Source organism: Salvelinus alpinus, chromosome 8, assembly GCF_045679555.1.
Source record: "Salvelinus alpinus chromosome 8, SLU_Salpinus.1, whole genome shotgun sequence".
Lineage (NCBI taxonomy): Eukaryota > Metazoa > Chordata > Actinopteri > Salmoniformes > Salmonidae > Salvelinus > Salvelinus alpinus.
The window spans coordinates 29,766,119-29,793,469 of NC_092093.1; the positions used below are offsets into that span (position 1 = coordinate 29,766,119).

At 44.4% G+C, this 27,351-nt stretch overlaps 1 protein-coding gene across 3 annotated transcripts in view; it reads left to right on the forward strand.

The window, feature by feature from the left end:
- The window catches only part of LOC139582930 (calcipressin-2-like), a 121,556-nt gene that overhangs the window by 52,947 nt on the left and 41,258 nt on the right, over positions 1-27,351 (forward strand). The window contains exon 1 of one of the 3 annotated variants that reach the window (XM_071413409.1): positions 1,615-1,857. The exons of 1 other annotated variant lie outside the window; for it this stretch is intronic. In XM_071413409.1, coding sequence (XP_071269510.1) covers positions 1,756-1,857 — 102 coding nt within the window. In that variant the 5' untranslated portion in view covers positions 1,615-1,755. Of the gene's footprint in view, positions 1-1,614; positions 1,858-11,929; positions 12,445-27,351 lie in introns of those variants that run through there. One more of the 3 variants, XM_071413410.1, reaches the window with a different exon arrangement.

The window sequence follows — 27,351 nt, forward strand, 5'->3', positions numbered from 1 at the left end:
GAGAGAAAGAAGGGATTCACCAAACGTGAGAACTTGATGGAGAAGGAAAGATAAAGAAAGAAATGGATCCCAGACAATATAAGAGGGGAAATCAAAAGAGAGAATCAATGTATTGTCCAACACAAATGCCAAGGACTAAATAGTATGCCACAAACTGTCCCATAAGAGGCATTGTTGCACATACTGTAGGTGCCAGTCTGCCCATGTGAAGTGAAGACACAGGGACAAACAGCCATAGATGCATGTCTATCTATCTCTACATGTCTACTTCCATCCCTGGACACAGGAACAAAGCTGCGGCTCTGTCTTCATAGAGCTGTGTAACACACATGACCTAGTCGTATCAGGTCTCCAGTAACATCGGTAAAAGCAGGTGGCTAGATGGAGCCTATTTCCGCTCGATCAGTCTCTGCTACGGGTAACTGCCAAAATATAGGAAACACCAACATAAAGTGTCTTAGTAGGGCGTTGAGGCACCACGAGCCACACCCGCTTCAATGCACCTTGGCATTGATTCCACAAGTGGAACTCTATTGGAGGGATGCGACACCATTCATTCACGACATATTCCATAATTTGGTGTTTTGTTGATGATGGTGGTGAAAAACACTGTCTCAGGGGCCGCTCCAGAATCTCCTGTAAGTGTTTCCTTTATTTTGGCAGTTGCCTGTTTGTCTCTGAGGGAGAGAGGAGTGGCTGCAGAACTTATTTTGCCACACTAATAGTAGGACACGGGGAGGCGTCTCACACCAGCTCAAACCAGCTATCTCTCTCCTCACAGACAATCTCTGCAATGACGTCAAAGAGGCAGTGCACTTGCAGGCAAAGCTACAGCAAGCTCAACTGTGTGCTTTCAGGGGCATATCATGCGTAAAACTTTACAGCTCAGATCCGCTTGCCTGTAGTCATGCATATATATATATGAGAGAGAGAGCAGAGGGGGGGGAGAGAGAGAGGGGGGGAAAGAGAGAGCACAAGAGAAGAGGGGAAAGAGAGAGAGGGAGAGAGCACAAGAGAAGAGGGGAAAGAGAGAGAGGGAGAGAGCACAAGAGAAGAGGGGAAAGAGAGAGAGGGAGAGAGCACAAGAGAAGAGGGGGAAAGAGAGAGAGAGCACAAGAGAAGAGGGGGGAAAGAGAGAGAGAGCACAAGAGAAGAGGGGGGAAAGAGAGAGAGCACAAGAGAAGAGGGGGGAAAGAGAGAGAGAGCACAAGAGAAGAGGGGGAAAGAGAGAGAGAGCACAAGAGAAGAGGGGGGAAGGAGAGAGAGAGCACAAGAGAAGAGGGGGAAAGAGAGAGAGAGCACAAGAGAAGAGGGGGGAAAGAGAGAGAGAGCACAAGAGAAGAGGGGGGAAAGAGAGAGAGAGCACAAGAGAAGAGGGGGGAAAGAGAGAGAGAGCACAAGAGAAGAGGGGGGAAGAGAGAGAGAGCACAAGAGAAGAGGGGGAAAGAGAGAGAGAGCACAAGAGAAGAGTGGGGAAAGAGAGAGAGAGCACAAGAGAAGAGGGGGGAAGAGAGAGATGAGGCAGTGAAAGAGAAAGACAGAAGACTGCAGAGTGATCACCTGATTAATGAGAGGGCTGATGAAAGACTCATGTTGACGTCAATGGACTCAGCTCAGCAGCACACAATGCAGGGAGGAGGGGAGAGGGGGGAGACAAAACGGGAAGATGGGGAGATGAAGACAGGAGAAAGATAAGGAGAAAAGAAGAGGAATAGAAAGAGAACAGAATAAAAGGAAAAAGAGAGACATTGGAGCATGCATCAACCTGATCAGGTCAACCAAACTGAATCAGTAACCGAAAGGTCGCTGGTTCTAATCCCCCAGCCGGCAAGGTGGAAAGTTCTGCCCTTGAGCAAGGTAATTAACCTCCAAAAACAACTACTACCTGGGTGCTGGTGACGTAGACAATGATTAAGGAAGCCCCCTGCACCTCTGATTCAGAGGGGTTGGGTTAAATAGGCTGAGGCTGCATTCATCGTAGCTGGGGATTTTAACAAGGCTAATCTAAAAACAAAACTCCCTAAATTCTATCAGCATATCGATTGTGCTACCAGGGCTGGAAAAACACTAGACCATTGTTATACTAATTTCCGCGACGCTTATAAGGCCCTCCCCCGCCCCCCTTTCGGAAAAGCTGACCACGACTCCATTTTGTTGATTCCAGCCTACAAACAAAAACTCAAACAACAAGCTCCCGCGCTCAGGTCTGTTCAACGCTGGTCCGACCAATCTGAATCCACGCTTCAAGACTGCTTCGATCACGCAGATTGGAATATGTTCCGCATCGCGTCCAACAACAATATTGACGAATATGCTGATTCGGTGAGCGAGTTCATTAGGAAGTGCATTGACGATGTCGTACCCACAGCAACGATAAAAACATTCCCAAACCAGAAACCGTGGATTGACGGCAGCATCCGCGTGAAACTGAAAGCGCGAACCACTGCTTTTAACCAGGGCAAGGTGACCGGAAGCATGACCGAATACAAACAGTGTAGCTATTCTCTCCGCAAGGCAATCAAACAGGCCAAGTCTCAGTACAGAGACAAAATCGAGTCGAAATTCAACAGCTCAGACACAAGAGGTATGTGGCAGGGTCTACAGTCAATCACGGATTACAAAAAGAAAACCAGCCCCGTCGAGGACCAGGATGTCTTGCTCCCAGACAGGCTAAACAACTTTTTTGCCCGCTTTGAGGACAATACAGTGCCACTGACACGGCCCCCTACCAAAACCTGCGGGCTCTCCTTCACTGCAGCCGAGGTGAGTAAAACATTTAAACGTGTTAACCCTCGCAAGGCTGCAGGCCCAGACGGCATTCCCAGCCGCGTCCTCAGAGCATGCGCAGACCAGCTGGCTGGTGTGTTTACGGACATATTCAATCAATCCTTATCCCAGTCTGCTGTTCCCACATGCTTCAAGAGGGCCACCATTGTTCCTGTTCCCAAGAAAGCTAAGGTAACTGAGCTAAACGACTACCGCCCCGTAGCACTCACTTCCGTCATCATGAAGTGCTTTGAGAGACTAGTCAAGGACCATATCACCTCCACCCTACCGGACACCCTAGACCCACTCCAATTTGCTTACCGACCCAATAGGTCCACAGACGACGCAATCGCAACCACACTGCACACTGCCCTAACCCATCTGGACAAGAGGAATACCCATGTGAGAATGCTGTTCATCGATTACAGCTCAGCATTTAACACCATAGTACCCTCCAAACTCGTCATCAAGCTCGAGACCCTGGGTCTCGACCCCGCCCTGTGCAACTGGGTCCTGGACTTCCTGACGGGCCGCCCCCAGGTGGTGAGGGTAGGTAACAACATCTCCACCCCGCTGATCCTCAACACTGGGGCCCCACAAGGGTGCGTTCTGAGCCCTCTCCTGTACTCCCTGTTCACCCACGACTGCGTGGCCATGCACGCCTCCAACTCAATCATCAAGTTTGCGGATGACACTACAGTGGTAGGCTTGATCACCAACAACGACGAGACGGCCTACAGGGAGGAGGTGAGGGCCCTCGGAGTGTGGTGTCAGGAAAATAACCTCATACTCAACGTCAACAAAACAAAGGAGATGATTGTGGACTTCAGGAAACAGCAGAGGGAGCACCCCCCTATCCACATCGACGGGTCAGTAGTGGAGAAGGTGGAAAGTTTTAAGTTCCTCGGTGTACACATCACGGACAAACTGAACTGGTCCACCCACACAGACAGCGTTGTGAAGAAGGCGCAGCAGCGCCTCTTCAACCTCAGGAGGCTGAAGAAATTCGGCTTGTCACCAAAAGCACTCACAAACTTCTACAGATGCACAATCGAGAGCATCCTGTCGGGCTGTATCACCGCCTGGTACGGCAACTGCTCCGCCCACAACCGTAAGGCTCTCCAGAGGGTAGTGAGGTCTGCAGAACGCATCACCAGGGGCAAACTACCTGCCCTCCAGGACACCTACACCACCCGATGTCACAGGAAGGCCATAAAGATCATCAAGGACAACAACCACCCAAGCCACTGCCTGTTCACCCCGCTATCATCCAGAAGGCGAGGTCAGTACAGGTGCATCAAAGCAGGGACCGAGAGACTGAAAAACAGCTTCTATCTCAAGGCCATCAGACTGTTAAACAGCCACCACTAACATTTAGCGGCCGCTGCCAACATACTGACTCAACTCCAGCCACTTTAAAAATGGGAATTGATGGAAATTATGTAAAAATGTACCACTAGCCACTTTAAGCAATGCCACTTAATACAATGTTTACATACCCTACATTACCCATCTCATATGTATATATACTGTACTCTATATCATCTACTGCATCTTGCCATCTTTATGCAATACATGTACCACTAGCCACTTTAAACTATGCCACTTAATACAATGTTTACATACCCTACAGTACTCATCTCATATGTATATACCGTACTCTATACCATCTACTGCATCTGCCATGCCGTTCTGTACCACCACTCATCCATATATCTTTATGTACATATTCTTTATCCCTTTACACTTGTGTGTGTGTGTAAGGTAGTAGTGTGGAATTGTTAGGTTAGATTACTGTTGGTTATTACTGCATTGTCGGAACTAGAAGCACAAGCATTTCGCTACACTCGCATTAACATCTGCTAACCATGTGTATGTGACTAATAAAATTTGATTTGATTTGAATACGGAACACACATTTTGGTTGGATGTATTCAGTTGTGCAACTGACTAGGTATCACCTTTCCATTTTCAAAGACAGTAAAAAAAAATGTAATACAAATACTGCGCTTATTTTTGGAAAATATATTATTTTATACTAATTCAATTGCTCAGAGATTTTGTTGAACAAGTAATATTTTTTCTCTCAAAAAGATAGTGGTCAAAAGTTTTGGCACCCACTTTTCAATACCTCATTGAGACTTGAAAGGACACATTTTCCAAATCCTTGATATCCTTCATCTGCATTTATGAACTGCCCTCTTCAGTTCAAACCACAGGGTTTCAATTGGGTTCAAATCTAGGAGTCTGAGAGGGGAGCTGGAGCCTAGTGTGCTCTGGGAAGTCAAAAGCGTTTCCTTGGTTACTGGAGAGCACCAGCAGAGGGGGAAGTGTCTCAATGCACCAGGGCATCCGCTCTGAAATGTCATTGAAGATAGACAGCAGAGCAGAGCAAAGCAGACAGACGGTGCAGGATTAGGGCCAATTTCTCGTGGATTAGGGACTATTTCTATGGGATTAGGTCCATTCCTCTGCTATGGGGTTTGAGACTGACCCACAGAACAGTTTTCTGGTAGGGATTATTATATATCTCCATCTGAATAGGTCAGGTGGATGGAGGAAGTGCGTAGAATACCATGGTAGTGGAGACCGAGACAAAGATACAGTGGAACAGCAAGTTAGGTTGTTACAGCTCGCAATGCTACATTTTTAAACAGTCATGCATGGAATAATGTGTAACACCACTCAGCTGAGTATGGCAGATTTCATAACTCATGGACTCCAAGCATCATAGTATATTATAGCTGTCTGTCTGTCTGTTTGTGTTGTTAACCAGGAAGTAAAGTAACCTGATAGAGCAACAGCAGAGTCCTGCCCAGTCTGAACATTGGGAACTATAAATAGCAGCACAGCCAGCCTGTCAGGATGTTAACTGAGGAGCTTCTCCTCTCCTGAGCAGCACAGAGAGAGAGACGGCAGGGGAAGAAGAGTTCATAAAACACTGCACTCTTTATTTAACTAGGCAAGTCAGTTAAGAACAAATTCTTATTTATAAACCCAGATGAAGCTGGTCCAATTGTGCGACGCCCTATGGGACTCCCAATCCCGGCCACTTGTGATTTAGCCTGGATTTGAACCAGGGTCTGTAGTGACGCCACTAGTGCTGAGATGCAGTGCCTTAGACCACTGCGCCACTCAGGAGCCCACAAATAATAGTAGATTTATGTAATAAATAAAAGCAAATAACAATGTTGGGATATATTGGGATTAAGCAGTTTCCTTAAATAAATGCAATGTGGCCGGGCAAATCGATTAAGTGCTGGGATTTGGTCGGTTTTTCTGCGAGGCGAGGGATTAAGGCTCTTGTGTAAGCCCCTGAATGAGTCAATATTTGACAGCTCTGGACTGGACCTCCCTGTTTTTGATCCTGTCTGAAGAGGTGAGGGACGGCTGAGGAATGTGTGTGTGTGTGTGCCTGCATGTGTACCTCTCTTCATTTTCACGTTATATCCTTGTTTCCAGGAAAGGTTTAGTAAGCAGACAATTATTACATCCAATGTCCTTAGATTTATACAGCTGAAGATTTCATTTAGCTCGGTTTAAAATGAAAATATGAACATACAAATAGGTTATCAGTCCAAAGACATGGAGTCAGTCTCCCTGAGGCCTGCAGCTGTTTCAATATGGTGAAACTACTCCTGTAAAATATGTTTTTCAAAAGAAACATTGAAGATCTAATAGTCAAATCACAGTATAAAAGCAGGTGAGCTGGTTCTACTATTTTTGGACATTTTCTGGTGTTTTGTGGTGGAAACCTGAGCGGGTTGAGCATAACACAGTAATCCTGTTACCCAGAGATAGACAGGCTAGAAATGGTTAAAAAAAATGTTGTGTGTTAGCTTGCATTCAATTGCAACTTCCTGCTGCACACATCAAGCTTCCATTCCGCCTGTCACAGGGGGATTCATGGTTGAATTAAGATGAAATCGTCAACCCTGTTATGGTCAACCCTGTTATGGTCAACCCTGTTACGGTCAACCCTACTTTATTTGGCACTTAATAAGCCCTTACTATAGTCATTTTAACCTCTTGAGATGGGAAAAAGTGTTTTTTATAACATTGAACATGTGCTCTTTATGACAGAATGTTCAAATTTGGAGAAATCAAAAGTATTTTTTGACCATGTTACACTTCTCAAAAGACACCGAACGACCCATTGTGTGACAGCCAGGGACCATTGACCTTTGAACTACTATCTCCATTCTATATAATAGAGTATCTGCTGCAGCACACATGATCTAGGTAACTCCAAACCACCAACACGACACATAGCCATTGTTTTCCACTAGCTCAGGCTGTTTTCAGCCAGGTACTTTTTCCACTTAAATTAGCTAGGCTACTTTTCAATTCGCTAGTCCAAAAAAACTCTTCCGAGCCCTCTCCCGCTAGAATGAACGACATGCATCTTCTAGCCGTCTATTGATAGGACAGGCGGCTGTCAGTCACAAAGTGAGCGATGACAGGGAAACTGTTGGTTTGACCGTCTGCTGTCTGTCCCGCCTCTCGGTACCTGGGTGTGTGTGTTGTGTGCGCTGTGGTAGCAGTTGAATTTCTTTAAATGGAGGGAGAAAGCATGAATTAGCATGTTCCATATCATTTGGTGATGATAGTCAAAATCCTCTTACCCTATTGTTTTCTGGCACTGCAGGGTTTTTCACAATTAACAGATTCCCGTTTGTATCAGGAATGGTCCACCACCCAAAGGACATCCAGCAAACTTGACACAACTGTGTGAAGCAATGGAGTTAACATGGACCAGCATCCTTGTGGAATGCTTTCGACACCTTGTACAGTCCATGCCCTGAAAATATGAGGCTGTTCTGAGGGCAAAATGGGGTGCAACTCAATATTAGGAAGGTGTTCCTAATGTTTTGTACACTCCGTGTATGTCCATGGTACTGCATCGGCACTAAAGATCTCATTTGTATTTTTGATATGAAGTCCATCAGGACTTTCCAGACAGTGGCGTTAAAGTGAGGGACTCGTCAGTAGCCTACTGTATTGCATCGGTAAGAGAGCTGTTCATTTGGCTCCCTAATTTGCATACTGGTAGGCTTTTTGGTGATTATCTGCCTATAAGTTAGAAAAACATTCAATGAAGATGGTGAATCCTCCTCACTACAGGAACAATAGGTAGGCTAGTGGAGAGAGCCTCACTCTGGTGCAAAATATGATAAAAGAAAATTGATTTAGTTGTTTTGAAAGCTCATTTCAAAGATATTGATATAGGTGTCGACAATGGAGTAGTCACCTGCTGTTTTCTGTGTAGCAAGCCCATGCTTAACACCGGCTTCATTCTTCAATCATATCAACTCCATGTTTAACACCTGCTTCATTCTTCAATCATATCAACTCCATGTTTAACACCTGCTTCATTCTTCAATCATATCACGCCCATGTTTAACACCTGCTTCATTCTTCAATCATATCAAGCCCATGTTTAACACCTGCTTCATTCTTCAATCATATCAAGCCCATGTTTAACACCTGCTTCATTCTTCAATCATATCACGCCCATGTTTAACACCTGCTTAATTCTTCAATCATATCACGCCCGTGTTTAACACCTGCTTCATTCTTCAATCATATCACGCCCATGTTTAACACCTGCTTCATTCTTCAATCATATCAAGCCCATGTTTAACACCTGCTTCATTCTTCAATCATATCAAGCCCATGTTTAACACCTGCTTCATTCTTCAATCATATCACGCCCATGTTTAACACCTGCTTCATTCTTCAATCATATCACGCCCATGTTTAACACCTGCTTCATTCTTCAATCATATCAAGCCCATGTTTAACACCTGCTTCATTCTTCAATCATATCAAGCCCATGTTTAACACCTGCTTCATTCTTCAATCATATCACGCCCATGTTTAACACCTGCTTCAGTCTTCAATCATATCAACTCCATGTTTAACACCTGCTTCATTCTTCAATCATATCAACTCCATGTTTAACACCTGCTTCATTCTTCAATCATATCACGCCCATGTTTAACACCTGCTTCATTCTTCAATCATATCAAGCCCATGTTTAACACCTGCTTCATTCTTCAATCATATCAAGCCCATGTTTAACACCTGCTTCATTCTTCAATCATATCAAACCCATGTTTAACACCTGCTTCATTCTTCAATCATATCAACTCCATGTTTAACACCTGCTTCATTCTTCAATCATATCACGCCCATGTTTAACACCTGCTTCATTCTTCAATCATATCAAGCCCATGTTTAACACCTGCTTCATTCTTCAATCATATCAAGCCCATGTTTAACACCTGCTTCATTCTTCAATCATATCAAGCCCGTGGTTAGTCAGCAGAATCTTACAGGATTCTTTAAAGGCCCAGTGCAGTCAGAATTATATGTTTCCTGTGTTTTATATCATATTGTACAGCTGATGGAACTAACACTGTAAAAGTATGAAAAAAACATCAATCCGTCCCTACTGGAGCCACGTTTCTCCCTCTCCCAATGAAAGCGCCTCTGGTCCTGCTACCTCTTGGCCTGCACATACACCCTGGTCCACATGCCTCTCCTCATCCCCTATCTGTCTGTCAGCCTGCCAGGAAGGTTACTGTGGTCTCTGTTTACATAACTTTATCTAACTTTATCTTCACTCAACACTACACACACCTAACAGGTTCACAGCTGTACAACACATGACCCAGGGACCAGGAGTCCTCACAAGGATAGTAAAACTAGCACAATTCGGACAAGTGGGGACATTTCGCTGGTCCCCACAAGGAAAAGGGTATTTTAGGCTTAGGGGTTAGGTTTAGGCTCAGGGTTACAATTAGGGTTAGGAGTTAAGGATAGGGTTTTCGTATTATGTTTAGGGTTAAATTAAGGGTTAGGGTTAGGGAAAGTAGGATTTTCAATGGGAATCAATTGTTTGGTCGCCACAGTAATAGTAAAACAAACGTGTGTGTGTGTGTGTGTGTGTGTGTGTGTGTGTGTGTGTGTGTGTGTGTGTGTGTGTGTGTGTGTGTGTGTGTGTGTGTGTGTGTGTGTGTGTGTGTGTGTGTGTGTGCGTGAGTGGTCGGGGGGTGTCGGAGGCTGCTTTTCCATTAAGAAAGTACGATATAATGCTGCAGGATCGTTCTGTCAATACACATGAATAGGAGAGAGAAAGAGGGTGAGAGATAGAGCAGTGAAATAAGAAGGAGAGATGGAGAGGAGAGAGGCAAACACATTCTACCCTAAAGTGTACCTGGTTAGTATACAGTCACACTATACCTCCATATAACCTCCATGTAATAAACGGCCCTTTGCCTCAGCTTGACTGGTGTTCTGTGCGTTGTATGTATTCCCATAGAGATAAGTACTGTTCATATCTATGTGTATTCCATGAAGGTAAATGAGTTGGCTGTATTCCATGAAGCCTCTGTTGTTAACCCTGGACAAACAGCTGCGTTTGACCACTGGGTGGCTCAGATACTAAGACCAAGAGTATGAACACAAAAGCACCCCTGTGAAATAACGTCAGCATTAGACCCATGCATTATTCCTCATCATTTCATCCTTAGATATGTCACACATACCTTAATAGAAAATGTAAGTCAAAGTCAAAGTCACCCAGTAAAATACTACTTGAGTAAAAGTATAAAAGTATCTGTTTTTTTTTAAATATACTTAAATACAAGTAAATACTATACATACAGTTCCTTATATTAAGCAAACCAGGCACCCCCCCAAAAAAATGACCGACAGCTAGGGGCAGACTCCAACACTCAGACATCACAAAGGCAGTATTTGTGTTTAGTAAGTCCGCCAGATCCGAGGCAGGAGGGATGACAATGCGTTATATGGATAGGTGAGTGAATTGGACCGTATTTAAAAATATATATATTTCACCTTTATTTAACCAGGTAGGCCAGTTGAGAACAAGTTCTCATTTACAACTGCGACCTGGCCAAGATAAAGCAAAGCAGTGCGACAAAAACAACAACACAGAGTTACACGTGGGATAAACAAACGTACAGTCAATAACACAATAGAAAAAATCTATATACAGTGTGTGCAAATGTCGTAAGTTTGGTTGATTGCTGTCCTGCCTGAGCATTCGAAATGTAACGAGTACTTTTGGGTGTCAGGGAAAATGTATGGGAGTAAAAAGTACATACAGTACCTTCAGAAACTATTCACATCCCTTGTCACTGGCATACACACAATACCCCATAACGTCAAAGTGGAATTATGTTTGTTTTTTAACAAATTTATCAAAAATGAAAAGCTGAAACATCTTGAGTCAATAACTATTCAACCGTTTGTTATGGCAATGTCAAAATGTACTTCAAAATGTATGTCAAGACCTGAAAATTATTGTCTAGCAATGATAAACAACCAATTTGACGGAGCTTGAATAATTCTTTAAGAATAAGGGCCAAATGTTGCACAATCCAGGTGTGCAAAGCTCTTAGAGACTTACCCAGAAAGACTCACAGCTGTAATCGCTGCCATGGGTGCATCTACAAATTATGGACTCAGGGGTGTGAATACTTATGTAAATGAGGTATTTCTGTATTCTATTTTCAATACATTTGCAAACATTTCTAAAAACATGTTTTTATTTTGTCATTATGGGGTATTGTGTGTAGATGGGTTATAAAAAAATCATATTTCATCCATTTTGAACTCCAGCTGTAACAACAAAATGTGGAATAAGTCAAGGGGGATGAATACTTTCTGAAGGCACTATATTTTCTTTAGGAATGTAGTGGAGTAAAAGTAAAAGTAGTCAAATATAAATGGTAAAGTCAACTACAGATACCCCCCAAAACTACTTAAGTAGTACTTCAAAGTATGTTTACACGCAACTTTACACCACAGGGTACCACTGATATGTTCCAATGATCATACTGCAGAATGTTATTTGAATCCTTCCCCAGAGCCCTGTGTGTGTCTGAGTCAGTGTGTCTCTTGATTTTAGGGAGCATGGTGTGGAATGTAAATCAGTGACAACGTGCAGGGCTTCATCAGACGAATGATAGCTCAGTTCCATAGCAGTAATACGTCTGTTGTATTAACTGTGTGACTGCGTCTCTGTAACAAGCTTCCCAAATCAGAGTCTGCAGCGGTGTGATTCACGCCTCGGACAAAATGCTGTCTGTCTGTGTTGTTCAGTTAGACAAACAGTTTTGGCACCTCATCATTTTCTATTTGCTTCACTGCATTACCCCACTAGTTCAGGATGAGAGAGACTTAAGCCTTACTCAGCGTGAAAAAAATATCTGCCTTTTTTGACATTTTGTGTATGTGTGCGAGAGAGGGAGAGTGTGTGTTTGGGGGGCAGTGATGTCATAACTGGAAGAGGGAGCGAGGGGAGGGGAGGCTAGTGGGTTGACTTCTCCCTCGGCGTCTCTGCTTCCCCAGCCAGCCAGCCCAGAGTAACACCCAGCCTGCCTCACTGCTAGAGACTACTACACAGTGGGCTCTTCAGAGCACAACACACTCTCACACAAACAAACCGGCGAAAACACACACACAGGTGCTCCGGACCAGCTGTCCTTTGTAAAGCGAGCAGTAGATTCCAGCAGTTTTTTTTATCTGTCTGTCTGAACGGTGCAGAGAGGAGTGAGAATGCCTTCACGAAGCCTAGACTGTGATAACTCTGTCCTCATCGCCTGTGTGGTGGACGTTGAGGTGTTCACCAGTCAGGAGGTCAAGGTAGGACAAGATACACATACACACTCCTAGAAGGCAGCACAGAACATACTTCACACACACTTCAGAAGACAGGTTTAGAATTTGAGTTTGTGTTCTATGGGTTTGTCTAGGCTTCTTAAAAAACTGTATTCAGCTGTATGCATTCTGTATGTATTCAGCTGTATGCATTCTGTATGTACTCAGCTGTATGCATTCTGTATGTACTCAGCTGTATGCATTCTGTATGTACTCAGCTGTATGCGTTCTGTATGTACTCAGCTGTATGCATTCTGTATGTACTCAGCTGTATGCATTCTGTATGTACTCAGCTGTATGCATTCTGTATGTACTCAGCTGTATGCGTTCTGTATGTACTCAGCTGTATGCGTTCTGTATGTACTCAGCTGTATGCGTTCTGTATGTACTCAGCTGTATGCATTCTGTATGTACTCAGCTGTATGCATTCTGTATGTACTCAGCTGTATGCATTCTGTATGTACTCAGCTGTATGCATTCTGTATGTACTCAGCTGTATGCATTCTGTATGTACTCAGCTGTATGCGTTCTGTATGTACTCAGCTGTATGCGTTCTGTATGTACTCAGCTGTATGCGTTCTGTATGTACTCAGCTGTATGCATTCTGTATGTACTCAGCTGTATGCATTCTGTATGTACTCAGCTGTATGCATTCTGTATGTACTCAGCTGTATGCATTCTGTATGTACTCAGCTGTATGCGTTCTGTATGTACTCAGCTGTATGCGTTCTGTATGTACTCAGCTGTATGCGTTCTGTATGTACTCAGCTGTATACGTTCTGTATGTACTCAGCTGTATGCGTTCTGTATGTACTCAGCTGTATGCATTCTGTATGTACTCATCTGTATGCAGAGTTTTGTGCTTTAAGTCTAAGATTGCTGTAAAACTACTCTCAGGTTGTGTCTAAGACAGTGCTGTACAGTACAGTTGTTTTGTCACATCACCAGACGACTAGAAGATAAGACACCATGTCAATGTAAAGTAGTATTGATCCCATATTCATAGCACGCAATGACAACATCAAGCTTGTGACTCTACAAACTGGTTTGATGTATTTGCAGTTTGTTTTGGTTGTGATGAGTACATATAGAATGCATACAGAATATGGGACCAAATACTTAACTTTTGTCTACATTGATACACTATAAGTAAATTAGCCCAAATACTTATGACTTCTTCACATGGGGGTGACTACTTTAAAGGCATACTGTGATATTTGGGCCATTTTTATGTCTCTACTTTATGTTTCCCGAGTGGTGCAGCAGTCTAAAGCACTGCACTGCAGTGCTTGAGGCGTCACTACAGACCCTGGTTCGATCCCGGGCTCTATCACAACCGGCCGTGATCGGGAGTCCCATAGGGCGGCGCACAATTGGCCCAGCATCTTCTGGGGTAGGGGAGGGTTTGGCCGGGGTAGGCTGTCATTGTAAATAAGAATTTGCTCTTAACTGACTTGCCTAATTAAATCAAGGTTAAAATAAAAAAATGTAAAGTATGAAGGAAGTTAGAGGTATTTCCACAAGCCAATGTTAACTAGCGTTAGCGCAATGAATGGAAGTCTACAGGTATGCTAGCATATGGAGGGAAGTGTGTGCACAACAAAGCTTTGACATATTATGCATATATAGTATTGTCTGAATGCACTGTATGAAGTCGGTTTTAATTTGACTTCTAACACAGGGATCTCGGGGTCTCAACTTCCTGTTGAGAGTTAGAATAGTAGAAAACACAAGGTGCAATTTCGACATTTTGGTTTTGCATCAGCAGTCCCTCGGTTAGCACATGTCAGTGTTTTTTTATTTATTGGTAAGTTAGTCTAGTGACCAGCTATCTGACCAGGGTAATTGATCATCAGTTATCATATTAAAAACTGCCAACATGGCAAAATTCGTAGAATTGTATGAAATTAGTTATACAATTGCAAAATCTTCTCTACGCCCCATGGCAAAATGTGTAGAATTGCAGGAAATTAACTTTAAAACATATTTTTTTCTCGTTGCTGTCACAAGGTCGGCCGATAAAATATTTTCCACGAGCCATTGCGGTCCCCCTTCCGTATTTTTTTTGTTGTGGCCCCCACCCCCATCAAAGTTAGGGTTAGGGTTAGGGTTCCCTGATCTAACATATCAGCCTTTTTACTATTACTTTGATTTGATATGTGTTGGAAAAATGATGGTTTTAGGATGAAGTGTGTTGGATTGCACTGCAAGATGCTGCAGCTTTGTTCTCCTTTTGGCACTCTCAACCGTTCATCATTTACATGCAGAAGACACAAACACAAACACTTGTCTGCAAGTGGAGCGTACGTCATCGCACCACACTCACAATCCATTCATAAACCCCCCCTGTTGTGCTGCTCCAATGTATCACACCTTGGACAGACTGAATCTCACTGGGGAGCCCGAACTCGCACGCACGCACGCACGCACGCACGCACGCACGCACGCACACACACACACACACACACACACACACACACACACTAGCAGAGATCTACTACACTACACACAGCCTCACACAAATCTACATTATCTACACACAGCTCACAGACTTGGGTCTCTGGGTGAACAAATTAATTCTGTGAAAATGGGGATGAAATGTTAAGATTCCATGTACCAAATCTGGGTGAAAAAACAACAGACTGCAGTTATTGGATTATAGTGCATTGACCTAAAAATAGGAAAGGAGAATCAGTCTGAGTAATCATTAATCCTCCCATCACATCCACATGTTTAATGTTTAATTAATCACTGTCTACTGCTCGGCTGCTCTGGTCTGGCTGCCATCCTCTCCACCATCTTCATTCTAGAATATAGAAGATTCTGGAATTTAGAGTATCCTCTGATAGAAGATGAGGCAGTGAGAGACTGAAGAGATGAGGTTATGATTTGAGTGATGTTTAACGCCTGGCTGGCGCTAGGTATAATGAATAGCTAATGTTCAGACATGGTGATTGGTCAGATGGACAGACGAACAGAGAGACTGACGGAGGGACAGATAGACAGACATACATTTGTTATTATACATTTTGCCAGGCTTCCATATTCCTGCTGCCACAAAAACGAATGAATATGGAGTGATGTACAGTCGTGGCCAAAAGTTTTGAAAATGACACAAATATAAATTTTCACAAAGTTTGCTGCTTCAGTGTCTTTAGATATTTTTGTCAGATGTTACTATGGAATACTGAAGTATAATTACAAGCATTTCATAAGTGTCAAAGGCTTTTATTGACAATTACATGAAGTTGATGCAAAGAGTCAATATTTGCAGTGTTGACCCTATATTTGCAGTGTTGACTCCCCAGTGTTGTCTGGGGAGTTTCCTGGCCATGGACCCAAAATATCGATGTTTTGTTCCCGAGCCACTTAGTTATCACTTTTGCCTTATGGCAAGGTGCTCCATCATGCTGGAAAAGGCATTTTCGTCACCAAACTGTTCCTGGATGGTTGGGAGAAGTTGCTCTCGGAGGATGTGTTGGTATCATTTTTTATTCATGGCTGTGTTCTTAGGCAAAATTGTGAGTGAGGCCACTCCCTTGGCTGAGAAGCAACCCCACACATGAATGGTCTCAGGATGCTTTACTGTTGGCATGACACAGGACTGAAGGTAGCGCTCACCTTGTCTTCTCCGGACAAGCTTTTTTCCGGATGCCCCAAACAATCGGAAAGGGGATTCATCAGAGAAAATGACTTTACCCCAGTCCTCAGCAGTCCAATCCCTGTATCTTTTGCAGAATATCAGTCTGTCCCTGATGTTTTTCCTGTAGAGAAGTGGCTTCTTTGCTGCCATTCTTGACACAAGGCAATCCTCCAAAGTCAGATGCACTCACACCTGCCTGCTGCCATTCCTAAACAAGCTCTGTACTGGTGGTGCCCCGATCCCGCAGCTGAATCAACTTTAGGAGACGGTCCTGGCGCTTGCTGGACTTTCTTGGCCGCCCTGTGCGATCTTACTGGCAGCAATATCCTTGCCTGTGAAACCCTTTTTGTGCAAAGCAATGATGATGGCACGTGTTTCCTTGCTTGATTCCAAGCACCACCCTCCTTTTGAAGCTTCCAGTCTGTTACTCGAACTCAATCACCATGACAGAGTGATCTCCAGCCTTGTCCTCGTCAACACTCACACCTGTGTTAACGAGAGAATCACTGACATGATGTCAGCTGGTCCTTTTGTGGCAGGGCTGAAATGCAGTGGAAATGTTTTGGGGGATTCAGTTCATTTGCATGACAAAGAGGGACTTTGAAAATAATTGCAATTCATCTGATCACTCTTCATAACATTCTGGAGTATATGCAAATTGCCATCATACAAACTGAGGCAGCAGACTTTGTGAAAATTAATATTTGTGTCATTCTCAAAACTTTTGGCCACGACTGTAAGCTTCCCAGTGACGCGAGCCTACCTGATCGGCTAAATGCATTTTATGCTCACTTCGAGACAAGCAACACTGAAGCATCCATGAGAGCACCAGCTGTTCCAGACGACTGTAGCCGATGTGAGCAAGACCTTTAACCAGGTCAACTTTCACAAGGCCGCAGGGCCAGACAGATTACCAGGACGTGTACTCAGAGCATGCGCAAGTGTCTTCACTGACATTTTCAACCTCTCCCTGACCGAGTCTGTAATACCTACATGTTTCAAGAAGATCAGCATAGTCCCTGTGCCCAAGAAAGCAAAGGTAGCATGCCTAAATGACTACTACCCTCATGTCGGTAGCCATGAAGTGCTTTGAAAGGCTGGTCATGACTCACATCAAAACCATCATCCCGGAAACCCTAGACCCACTCCAATTCGTATACCGCCCCAACAGATCCACAGATGATGCAATCTCAATCTCAATCTCAATCACACTCCACACTGCCCTTTCCCACCTGGACTAAAGGAACACCTATGTGAGAATGCTGTTCATTGACTACAGCTCAGCATTCAACACCACAGTGCCCACAAAGCTCATCACTAAGCTAAGGACCCTGAGACTAAACACCTCCCTCTGCAACTGTCATCCTGGACTTCCTGAAGGGCCGCCCCCAGGTGGTAAGGGTAGGCAACAACATATCTGCCACGCTGATCCTCATCACAGGGGCTCCTCAGGGGTGCATGCTTAGTCCCCTCCTGTACTCCCTGTTCACCTACGACTGCATGGCCAAGCATGACTCCAACATCATCATTAAGCTTGCTGAAGACTGCTGAATAATTAATCAAATGGCCACCTGGACTATTTGCATTGACCATTGACACCCCCCCCACCCCTTTGTTTTTACACTACTGCTACTGTATACCGGTACCCCCTGACTCCCTAGTGGTGCCGCTGTCTAAGGCATTGCATCTCAGTGCAAGTGGCGTCACTGTTGTCTCTGGTTCGAATCCAGGCTGCATCACATTTGGCCGTGATTGGGAGTCCCATAGGGCGGCGCACAATTGGCCCAGCGTCGTCCGGGTTTGGCCAGGGTAGGCCGTCATTGTAAATAAGAATTTGTTCTTTACTGACTTGCCTAGATAAATACAATTATTGTTATTTTGTTGTGTTACATTCTATTTAGAATTTTTTTACTTTTTAGTTTATTTAGTAAATATTTCCTTAACTCAATTTTCTTAAAACTGCATTGTATGTTAAGGGCTTGTAAGTAACCATTTCATGGTAAGGTTGTTGTATTCGGCGCATGTGACAAATAAAATGTGATTTGATGATTTGATTTGATTATGGTTGTGTTTTGCATTTTTTTTATGTGTATACAAGAGCATGTTTACACTCTACAGCCTGACATGTGACTGGTCAATGGTGTTGTTGACCATGACCTCTCTCTCCCTCCTCTTCCTACTTTTTCTCCCTTTCTCTCCTTCCTCTCTCTCTCCCCTCCCCTACATGTGTATGTTTAGAATGAGTTGTTTTGACACTGTCCTTGAATAACTGGGTTAAAGTGACTGGCTCCTGAACAATATATGGTGTTTTCAGGCTGATGTTCATTGGTGTGTTGTTTGGGATACTGTACTGCGGGTTAATGAGCACAAACACTATATTCCTAACAGTAAACGCTATCATTACTGAAGTAATTGCTGTGGAAACTTATGACAGTATGTGAGGTCATGTCATGGCAGGGATTTGGTTTAATAACTGTGTAGATTCGGGTTGGAGTGCAGGTCAGGTTCACTGGCAGGGTAGAACTGTCTGATTTAACAACATGGTTATGAGGATGTCACCATTTCTGTTTGTTCCTCTCTTGATCAAACTATTCCTATGATGCCAAGAGGACTATTCCTATGATGCCATTCAACATAATTCCAATTCAGCCAGTGTATGAAGAATACTTTTGATTTCAAGCATTAATATCGGTCTCTTTTTGAATATACAGTACACTAGGTTGTGTCACGTATTCCGTATTGCTCATTATGTGCAACAGTTCCAGAGGTCTACATCACCGGCCTCTAGGCATCACTGAACTGTCTCATTACGCACACCTGATTCCAATTCCCCGATTAGTAATTGTATATACAGTATGTGCCGTCTGTTCACCATTGGCTGGTCGGTTATTGTTCCCATGTCTGTTGGTCTGTCAGTACCTGTGCTTTGTTATTTCGGCTTTCGTGCTGGGTGTATTGTGCACTTGTTATTACGGGTCTCGTCCCGTGTATTGTTGTGCATTGTTATTACAGGTTTCGCCCCGTGTAGTGTATTGCGGGTCTCGTCCCGTGTATTTATTAGAGGTTTTACCTCGCTCTTTTGTTTGGGTTATATCCCTGTGTTTTTGTATACATGTTAGTTTTGGGCTTCGTCCCCGTGCCTTTTCATGGCATGTTGTATATTTTGGGTGGAGTATTAAACCTCCCTATTACGAATTCCTGCGCCTGTCTCCAATCATTTATACAACGTGGCAAAGTAACCGACCCTAAATGGAGACTGCGGGAATGGCCCATCTGCCGCTGCTGCAACTGGCCGCTGCAACTGGCCCGTCGGACGCCGCTGCAACTGGTCCATCTGACGCCGCCGCAACTTTGGCAGCTGCAACTGGTCTGTCAGACGCCGCCGCAACATCGGCAGCTGCAACTGGCCCGTCCGACGCCACTGCAACTTGTCCGACCAATGCCGCCGCAACTTCGGCAGCTGCAACTGGCCTGTTCGGACGCCGCTGCAACTGGTTCATCCGACGCCGCCGCAACTTTGGCAGCTGCAACTGGTCTGTCAGACGCCGCCGCAACATCGGCAGCTGCAACTGGCCCGTCCGACGCCACTGCAACTTGTCCGTCCAATGCCGCCGCAACTTCGGCAGCTGCAACTGGCCTGTTCGGACGCCGCTGCAACTGGTCCATCCGACGCCGCCGCAACTTTGGCAGCTGCAACTGGTCCATCTGACGCCGACGTAACTTCGCCAGCTGCAACTGGTCTGTCAGACGCCGACGTAACTTCGGCAGCTGCAACTGGTTCGTCTGATGCCGCCGCAACTTCGGCAGCTGCAACTGGCCCGTCCGACGCCACTGCAACTGGTCCGTCCGATGCAGCCGCAACTTCGGCAGCTGCAACTGGCCCGTCCGACACCGCCGCAACTTCGGCAGCTGCAACTGGCCCGTCCGACGACGCAACTTCGGCAGCTGCAACTGGCCCTGACCGACCCGCAACTCGTTCCTGTGGTCATCCTCGAGGCCGGTGTCGTTCCGCTGCACCTTTCCGTGCACCAGTTCCGGAGGTCTGCGTCACCGGCCCCTAGGCGTCACTGTACTGTCTCATTATGCACACCTGATTCCAATTCCCCTGATTAGTAATTGTATATATGTGCCCTCTGTTCACTATTGTCTTGTCGGTTAGTGTTCCCATGTCCGTTGGTCTGTAAGAACTAACGCTGGAGATGAGAAGCAGGTACGGAGAGTGAACATTTAATATAGCACAGACATGGAACAGGACAGGAAGACAGGACAGGAAGAGCGTCAGAACCGGGTAACAAAACGACAAACGACAATTAATGCTGAAGCGGGGAACAGAGCTGGGGAACAGACAGATATAGGGGAGGTAATGACACAGGTGATTGAGTCCAGGTGAGTGCAATGAATCGCTGATGCATGTGACTAGGGAAGCGGGTGTACGTAATGATGGCGGCAGGAGTGCGTACTGCTGGGCAGCCTGGCGCCATCGAGCGCCAGGGAGTGAGAGCTGGAGCAGACGTGACAGGTTGTTTCTGATCTACCACTATGATAGATAAAGCAACTGTCCAGCAGTGATAACGTGGCAGCTCTTTACAGTGCCCCATCGTGTGCATTTTTAGGGCTGTCCCCGACTAAAAAAATCTTGGTTGACCGAGAGTCGTGTGTTCTTTCGACCAATCGATTGTTTGAAATGTTAAAACATTTATTTTTCATATATATAAAGGGAAAGGAAAGGGAAAGGGGGATACCTAGTCAGTTGTACAACTGAATGCCTTCAACTGAAATATGTCATCCACATTTAACCCAACCCCTCTGAATCAGAGAGGTGCGGGGGGCTGCCTTAATCGACATCCACGTTTTCGGCGCCCGGGGAACAGTGGGTCAACTGCCTTGCTCAGGGACAGAAAGACAGATTTTTACCTTGTCTCAGACAAATTAACTAAACTCAGAAAAAAAAGAAACTGAACAAGTTCCACAGACATGCGACTAACAGAAATGGAATAATGTGTTCCTGAACAAAGGGGGGTTCAAATCAAAAGTAACAGTCAGTATCTGGTGTGGCCACCAGCTGCATTAAGTACTGTAGTGCATCTCCTCCTCATGGACTGCACCAGATTTGCCAGTTCTTGCTGTGAGATGTTACCCCACTCCTCCACCAAGGCATCTGCAAGTTCCCGGACATTTCTGTGGGGAATGGCCATAGCCCTCACCCTCCGATCCAAAAGGTCCCAGACGTGCTCAATGGGATTGAGATCCGGGCTCTTCGCTGGCCATGGCAGAACATTGACATTCCTGTCTTGCAGGAAATCACGCACAGAACGAGCAGTATGGCTGGTGGCATTGTCATGCTGGAGGATCATGTCAGGATGAGCCTGCAGGAAGGGTACCACATGAGGGAGGAGGATGTCTGCCCTGTAATGCACAGCGTTGAGATTGCCTGCAATAACAACAAGCTCAGTCCGATGATGCTGTGACACACCGCCCCAGACCATGACAGACCCTCCACCTCCAAATAGATCCCGCTCCAGAGTACAGGCCTTGGTGTAATGCTCATTCCCTCGACAATGAATGTGAATCCGACCATCACCCCTGGTGAGAAAAAAACACAACTCGTCAGTGAAGAGCACTTTTTGCCAGTCCTGTCTGGTCCAGCGACGGTGGGTTTGTGCCCATAGACAATGTTGTTGCCGGTGATGTCTGGTGAGGACCTGCCTTACAACAGGCCTACAAGCCCTCAGTCCAGCCTCTCTCAGCCTATTGCGGACAGTCTGAGCACTGATGGAGGGATTATGTGGTGTAACTCGGGCAGTTGTTGTTGCCATCCTGTACCTGTCCCGCAGGTGTGATATTCGGATGTACCGATCCTGTGCAGGTTTTGTTACACGTGGTCTGCCACTGCAAGGACGTTCAGCTGTCTGTCCTGTCTCCCTGTAGCGCTGTCTTAGGCATCTCACAGTACGGACATTGCAATTTATTGCCCTGGTCACATCTGCAGTCCTCATGCCTCCTTGAACACAAAGAGTTTGACGCATCTGGTGGACATGAGGCTTTACGTGACACATGTAGCCTATGCATCGCATGCATGTGACCAATAGGGCCTGACCTATAGCATATCATAATCACATCAATAAACTGGTTTTAACAAACTCTGAACACTGTAACACATTTGACAGCAAAATAGATGCAGAGGACGTGACAAACTCGAAACAGGAGAATGTTTACTGGTTGCTTGGGAGGTAAAGGGGAAGTCAGATGTGTGGAATACATGTGTCAATTATGTGTTCCAAACAGGTGCTATTAAATTACAATATAATCTGACGTTTGGAACAATGTAAACAACACAAAATAAATGATAAGCGTACCAGAGAGTCTGTTGTAACATAATTTTGGGGGGGTAAAGCCTTTATTATAGCAATGAATAAAACCAGTTGGATTCATTCATGAATGCAATTTCCGAAATGGAACAATAATTATTGTTTACGCTAATTATGCAAGGGTCACTTTGTGATTTTATTTTAATGCTTGATTGCATTTCAAATCATGAATAACTCGTGTGCTGTGTGACGACATGAACAAATGAATGTTTGATACAGTACTGTAGCCTATTTAAGAATTGAAATAAAGGGGGGACAAAATGGCGCCGTAGAGAGAACACTGTGTTTCAGCGAGCTCCCGTGGCATTCGTAAATTTATATTCTTTCATTAATCTCCTAGCTTGAAAAAGTGGTAGAATTGGCTAAATAAGTTATCCTGCAATGAGTCTTGACGGTTATTTCTCAAAAATCTCCGACAACATGCCCAGCAGAGCTACTAAGAACTCGACCAAAACCACCATCCCTGTAGATGTGCAGGAGGAGCTAGCTTACGTTAGCGAGGCTAGCACCGTTGCGGATCCAGGCACAATGGACCTGGTGATTCAAAAGATGACGGACAACATTACTAAAGTGATCGATGTTAAGATAAGAACGGTCTTGGAAGCAATAGCAGGCCATTCAGCTGAATTACAGAGGGTGGTCAAACGTGTCGATGAGGCGGAAGGAAGAATCGCTACAGTGGAAGCCTCAACTACATCTATGGACACTAAGATGAAAGCACTTGAGAAACAGGTGCGCGAAATGGCGGAGCACATTGACGACTTGGATAATCGAGGACGCAGATGCAATATTCGTGTTGTGGGACTCCCGGAAAATTCTGAAGGGACACGTTCAGTAAAATTTTTTGAGGAATGGATCCCTGACTACTTACAAATGGACACTAAGGCTGGTCGTGTGAAGCTGGACAGAGCTCATCGCTCTCAAGCACCGATACCCGGTCCCAACCAGCGCCCACGGCCAGTGGTTATAAAGTTCCACAACTTCACCGACAAACAGCGCGTTATGGATGCGGCTAGAAATATCGGCTCTGACGGTAGTCAACGTAAAGGTCCAAAGGTCTCATTCTTCAATGATTACTCCACAGCGGTTGTACGAAGACGCAAAGGGTTTGATGAGGCGAAGGCTCGACTCAGGAGAATGAAGATGGACTACGCACTGTTGTACCCGGCCACATTGAAGATTATGGTCAACGGATCGCCTAAGAAATTCTCCACACCTGAAGAGGCTGCTGCGTTTATTGACTCTCTCGGGTAAATAACTTTAAGCTGCGCCGCCGCAGCATTGGATAACTTTATTATCTTATTTGAACCTGATCATGAAACAGTGGTGTGAGCTCTCACATGCTCCGGTTCAGTAATATTCGTATTTTTATTATTTTTCTTGCTAAAGTAACTGCCGCTATAGCTCAGGCTGAGATATGGGTGAATCTATATTGGTGCCCAGGCTTGGTTTTAGGTGGAAGAGCCTCAATCTTCATATATTGATTTTCATTTTCATATGTATAAAGGACGAGGCTATTGAGTGGCAATGCAGACTTAAGAGTCTACATTGGAAAGTTGAAATCCCCTGCATGTTAGCTAGTGGGAAAACCCCCTTTTGGATCTTTACATGTTTAATTTTTGGGTTTAGTATAGTTAGAGTTCAGGGTTCATATCGTTTGTTTATGCTCGGTGAGATAGAAGAGAGTTCAACACATGGAAAAAGGTACCACCCCATTTTTACAGTGGGATTCAGTCTGAATATGAAACGGTCAAAGTGCAATGGCAGGTAATACACTGCGTGTATGTACATGGAACATTAGAGGGAGCCATAATCCCATTAAAAGGAAGAAGGTACTGTCTTTTTTGAAAAAAGAAAATGTTGATATTGCCCTGTTGCAAGAAACTCATTTGGATGATAAGGAACATCTGAAATTACAACAAGGGGGGTTTGGTCAAGTGTTTTTCTCATCATTTACATCCAGAAGTAGAGGTGTAGCAATTCTTGTGAAAAAGAACTTACCACTTAAGGTCTTGAATTGTGTGAAAGATAAATCTGGTCGCTTTGTTATAATTAATGGTACTTTACAAGGGCAGAGCATCTCCATAATGAATATTTACTTCCCCCCTGCCCACCCCCCTGATTTCCTCACCAAGGTATTTCTAGACTTTTCAGAATTAAACTCAGACACTGCAGTGGTTGGAGGAGATTTTAATTGTTTGTTGAACCCCCTTATTGATAAGTTTCCCAGCGGTATAGCTTCACTCTCCCCTCGAGCTAAGTCACTTAAAGTTATTTGTGATGATCTGGGGTATGCTGATGTTTGGAGAACTTTTCACCCCTCCAACAGAGAGTTCACTTTTTTCTCTGCACCTCATGGATGTCAGACTAGAATAGATTACTTTTTTATGCCCAGGACGTCTTTGCAGTCTGTTTTATCTGCTAGGATAGGAAGCATAGTCATATCTGATCATGCGGAGGTGATCCTGGACATAAAACTCAACGGGGCATTCAATCTGTCAAGACATTGGAGGTTGAATACAACCATCCTTAAAGACCATACGTTCACATCATATTTTATTACAGAGTTTAAAGCATTTTTCTCTATTAACTCTCAATCAACAGATAATCCCTCGCTCCTTTGGGAAACCTGTAAAGCGTACGCCAGGGGTCTGATTATGTCATACACAGCCACTAAGAGGCGGAAAAAGCGTGAAAAGCAAAAAAGGTTAGAGGGTGAATTAGGAACTAAAGAGAAGGACTACATTAAAACTCCCACTCCTGCCCTATTAAAGGAAATATCAGTTCTTAGATCAACGTTGGACTCTCTCCTAACACAGGACGCTGAAAAGAAAATGGGATTTGTCAGGCAAAAGCTATACGAACATGGCGATAAGCCAGGAAAGTACTTGGCGTACTTAGCTAAAAAGAGAGCTGACTCACAGTCAATTGCTACTATTACTGATTCGGATGGCAATCAGTTATATGAAAATAAATTGATAAATGACTCATTTAAGAAATTTTATGCAAATCTTTATGCCTCAGAACTGCCAAATGACGCACCCAAATTAATGGAGAATTTATTTTCTAAGATTGAGCTCCCTACTATCTCCGAAGACCAGAGGTCTCTCCTTAATGCCCCTATTACTGAGGAAGAGATAATGTTCGCAATTAAGAATCTGCAAAACGGTAAGGCCCCAGGACCAGACGGGTTTGGTAGTGAATTCTATAAAGAGTTTCATGGCCTGATCCTTGAGCCATTGCGTGATATGTTTAACCACTCATTTTCAAATGACCAGCTCCCTCAAACGCTGAGGGAAGCCAACATATCACTTATTCTCAAAAAGGGAAAATGTCCAGAGTCTTGTTCCTCGTACAGACCAATTTCCCTTCTGAATGTGGATAGAAAATTACTTTCTAAAATTCTAGCCACAAGATTAGAGGACTCACTGCCACTAATTGTGAAAGGAGACCAAACTGGCTTCATTAAGGGCCGTAAGTCGTGCAACAATGTCAGGCGGCTTCTTAATGTAATTCAAGCCTACCAACAAAGTGCTAGGGATGGTCTTGTGCTCTCCCTAGATGCTGAGAAAGCATTTGATCGTGTGGAGTGGTCTTACCTTCTCTTTGCTCTAAATAAATTTGGTCTAGGGGACAACTTTATAAAATGGGTGAAAGTTTTATATGAGGATCCTCAGGCTGCTGTCCTTACTAATGGGCTAAGGTCAAATAGCTTCTCTATATACAGAGGTACCAGACAGGGCTGCCCTTTGTCCCCCCTCCTATTTGCACTCGCTATGGAACCACTGGCTGAGGCCATCAGGGTAACGCCTGCTATACAGGGGCTGCTCATTGGTGATGTTCACCATAAAATAAGCTTGTATGCTGATGATGTCCTGATATTCATCTCTAATCCCGAGACCTCAACTACATCTCTTATTAATATTATTCAATTATTCAGCGAATTCTCAGGCTACAAGATTAACTTAACTAAATCAGAGGCTATGCCACTTGGTAGCCTTCACTCTGTACCTAATACTTCTCCCCCCTTCCCTTTTAAATGGTCTCCCTCAGGCTTTACGTATCTGGGTATATTTGTAACTCCTAAATTCCAGCAAATGTACAAAGCCAATTTTGTTCCCTTGTTTGATACAGTAAGACAGGATCTGGAGCGCTGGAACTCTCTCCCGATTTCTTGGTTGGGTAGAATATCCCTCTTGAAAATGAACATTTTACCTAGACTACTTTACCCAATCCAAATGATCCCAGTATTACTCTCCAATAAGGTAATAAAGGATGTAAATGGATGGCTAAGTTCCTTCATATGGAGTAAACGCAAGCCAAGGCTTAAGATGGCAATATTGCAGCTGCCAAGTTCTATGGGGGGCTTGGATCTGCCCAATATCAGGTTCTATCAGTGGTGTGCCCACCTATGTTATATTTCTGATTGGATCACAAACGATGACTCCTCTATTTGGTTAGACATTGAGACTTCTCTTTCAAAATACCCCTTACAGGATCTTTTATTTTTCAGAAGTTTCAAGTCTGTAGAAGATCACTGCAATAATCCTATTACACTTAACACACTCAAGGTGTGGAGGTCAGTTCGGCGCTTCCTGGGAAGGTCCAAACTGACCTCTGCTCTTACCCCAATTCTTAACAACCCAGATTTTGGTCCAGGATTGCTGGATGCTGGCTTTAACTCTTGGCTTAATAAGGGCATACGCAGACTAAATGACTTATTTGCTGATAAGATTCTATTGTCATTTGAGCAGATGGTGGAGAAATACCGACTCCCAAAGCAGGACTTTTTCCGCTTCCTACAAGTAAGACATTATATTGTGAAGAGCACCACCTTAATTGGTAACCCTGATATGTCTGTCATTGAGAGAATGCTTTTCT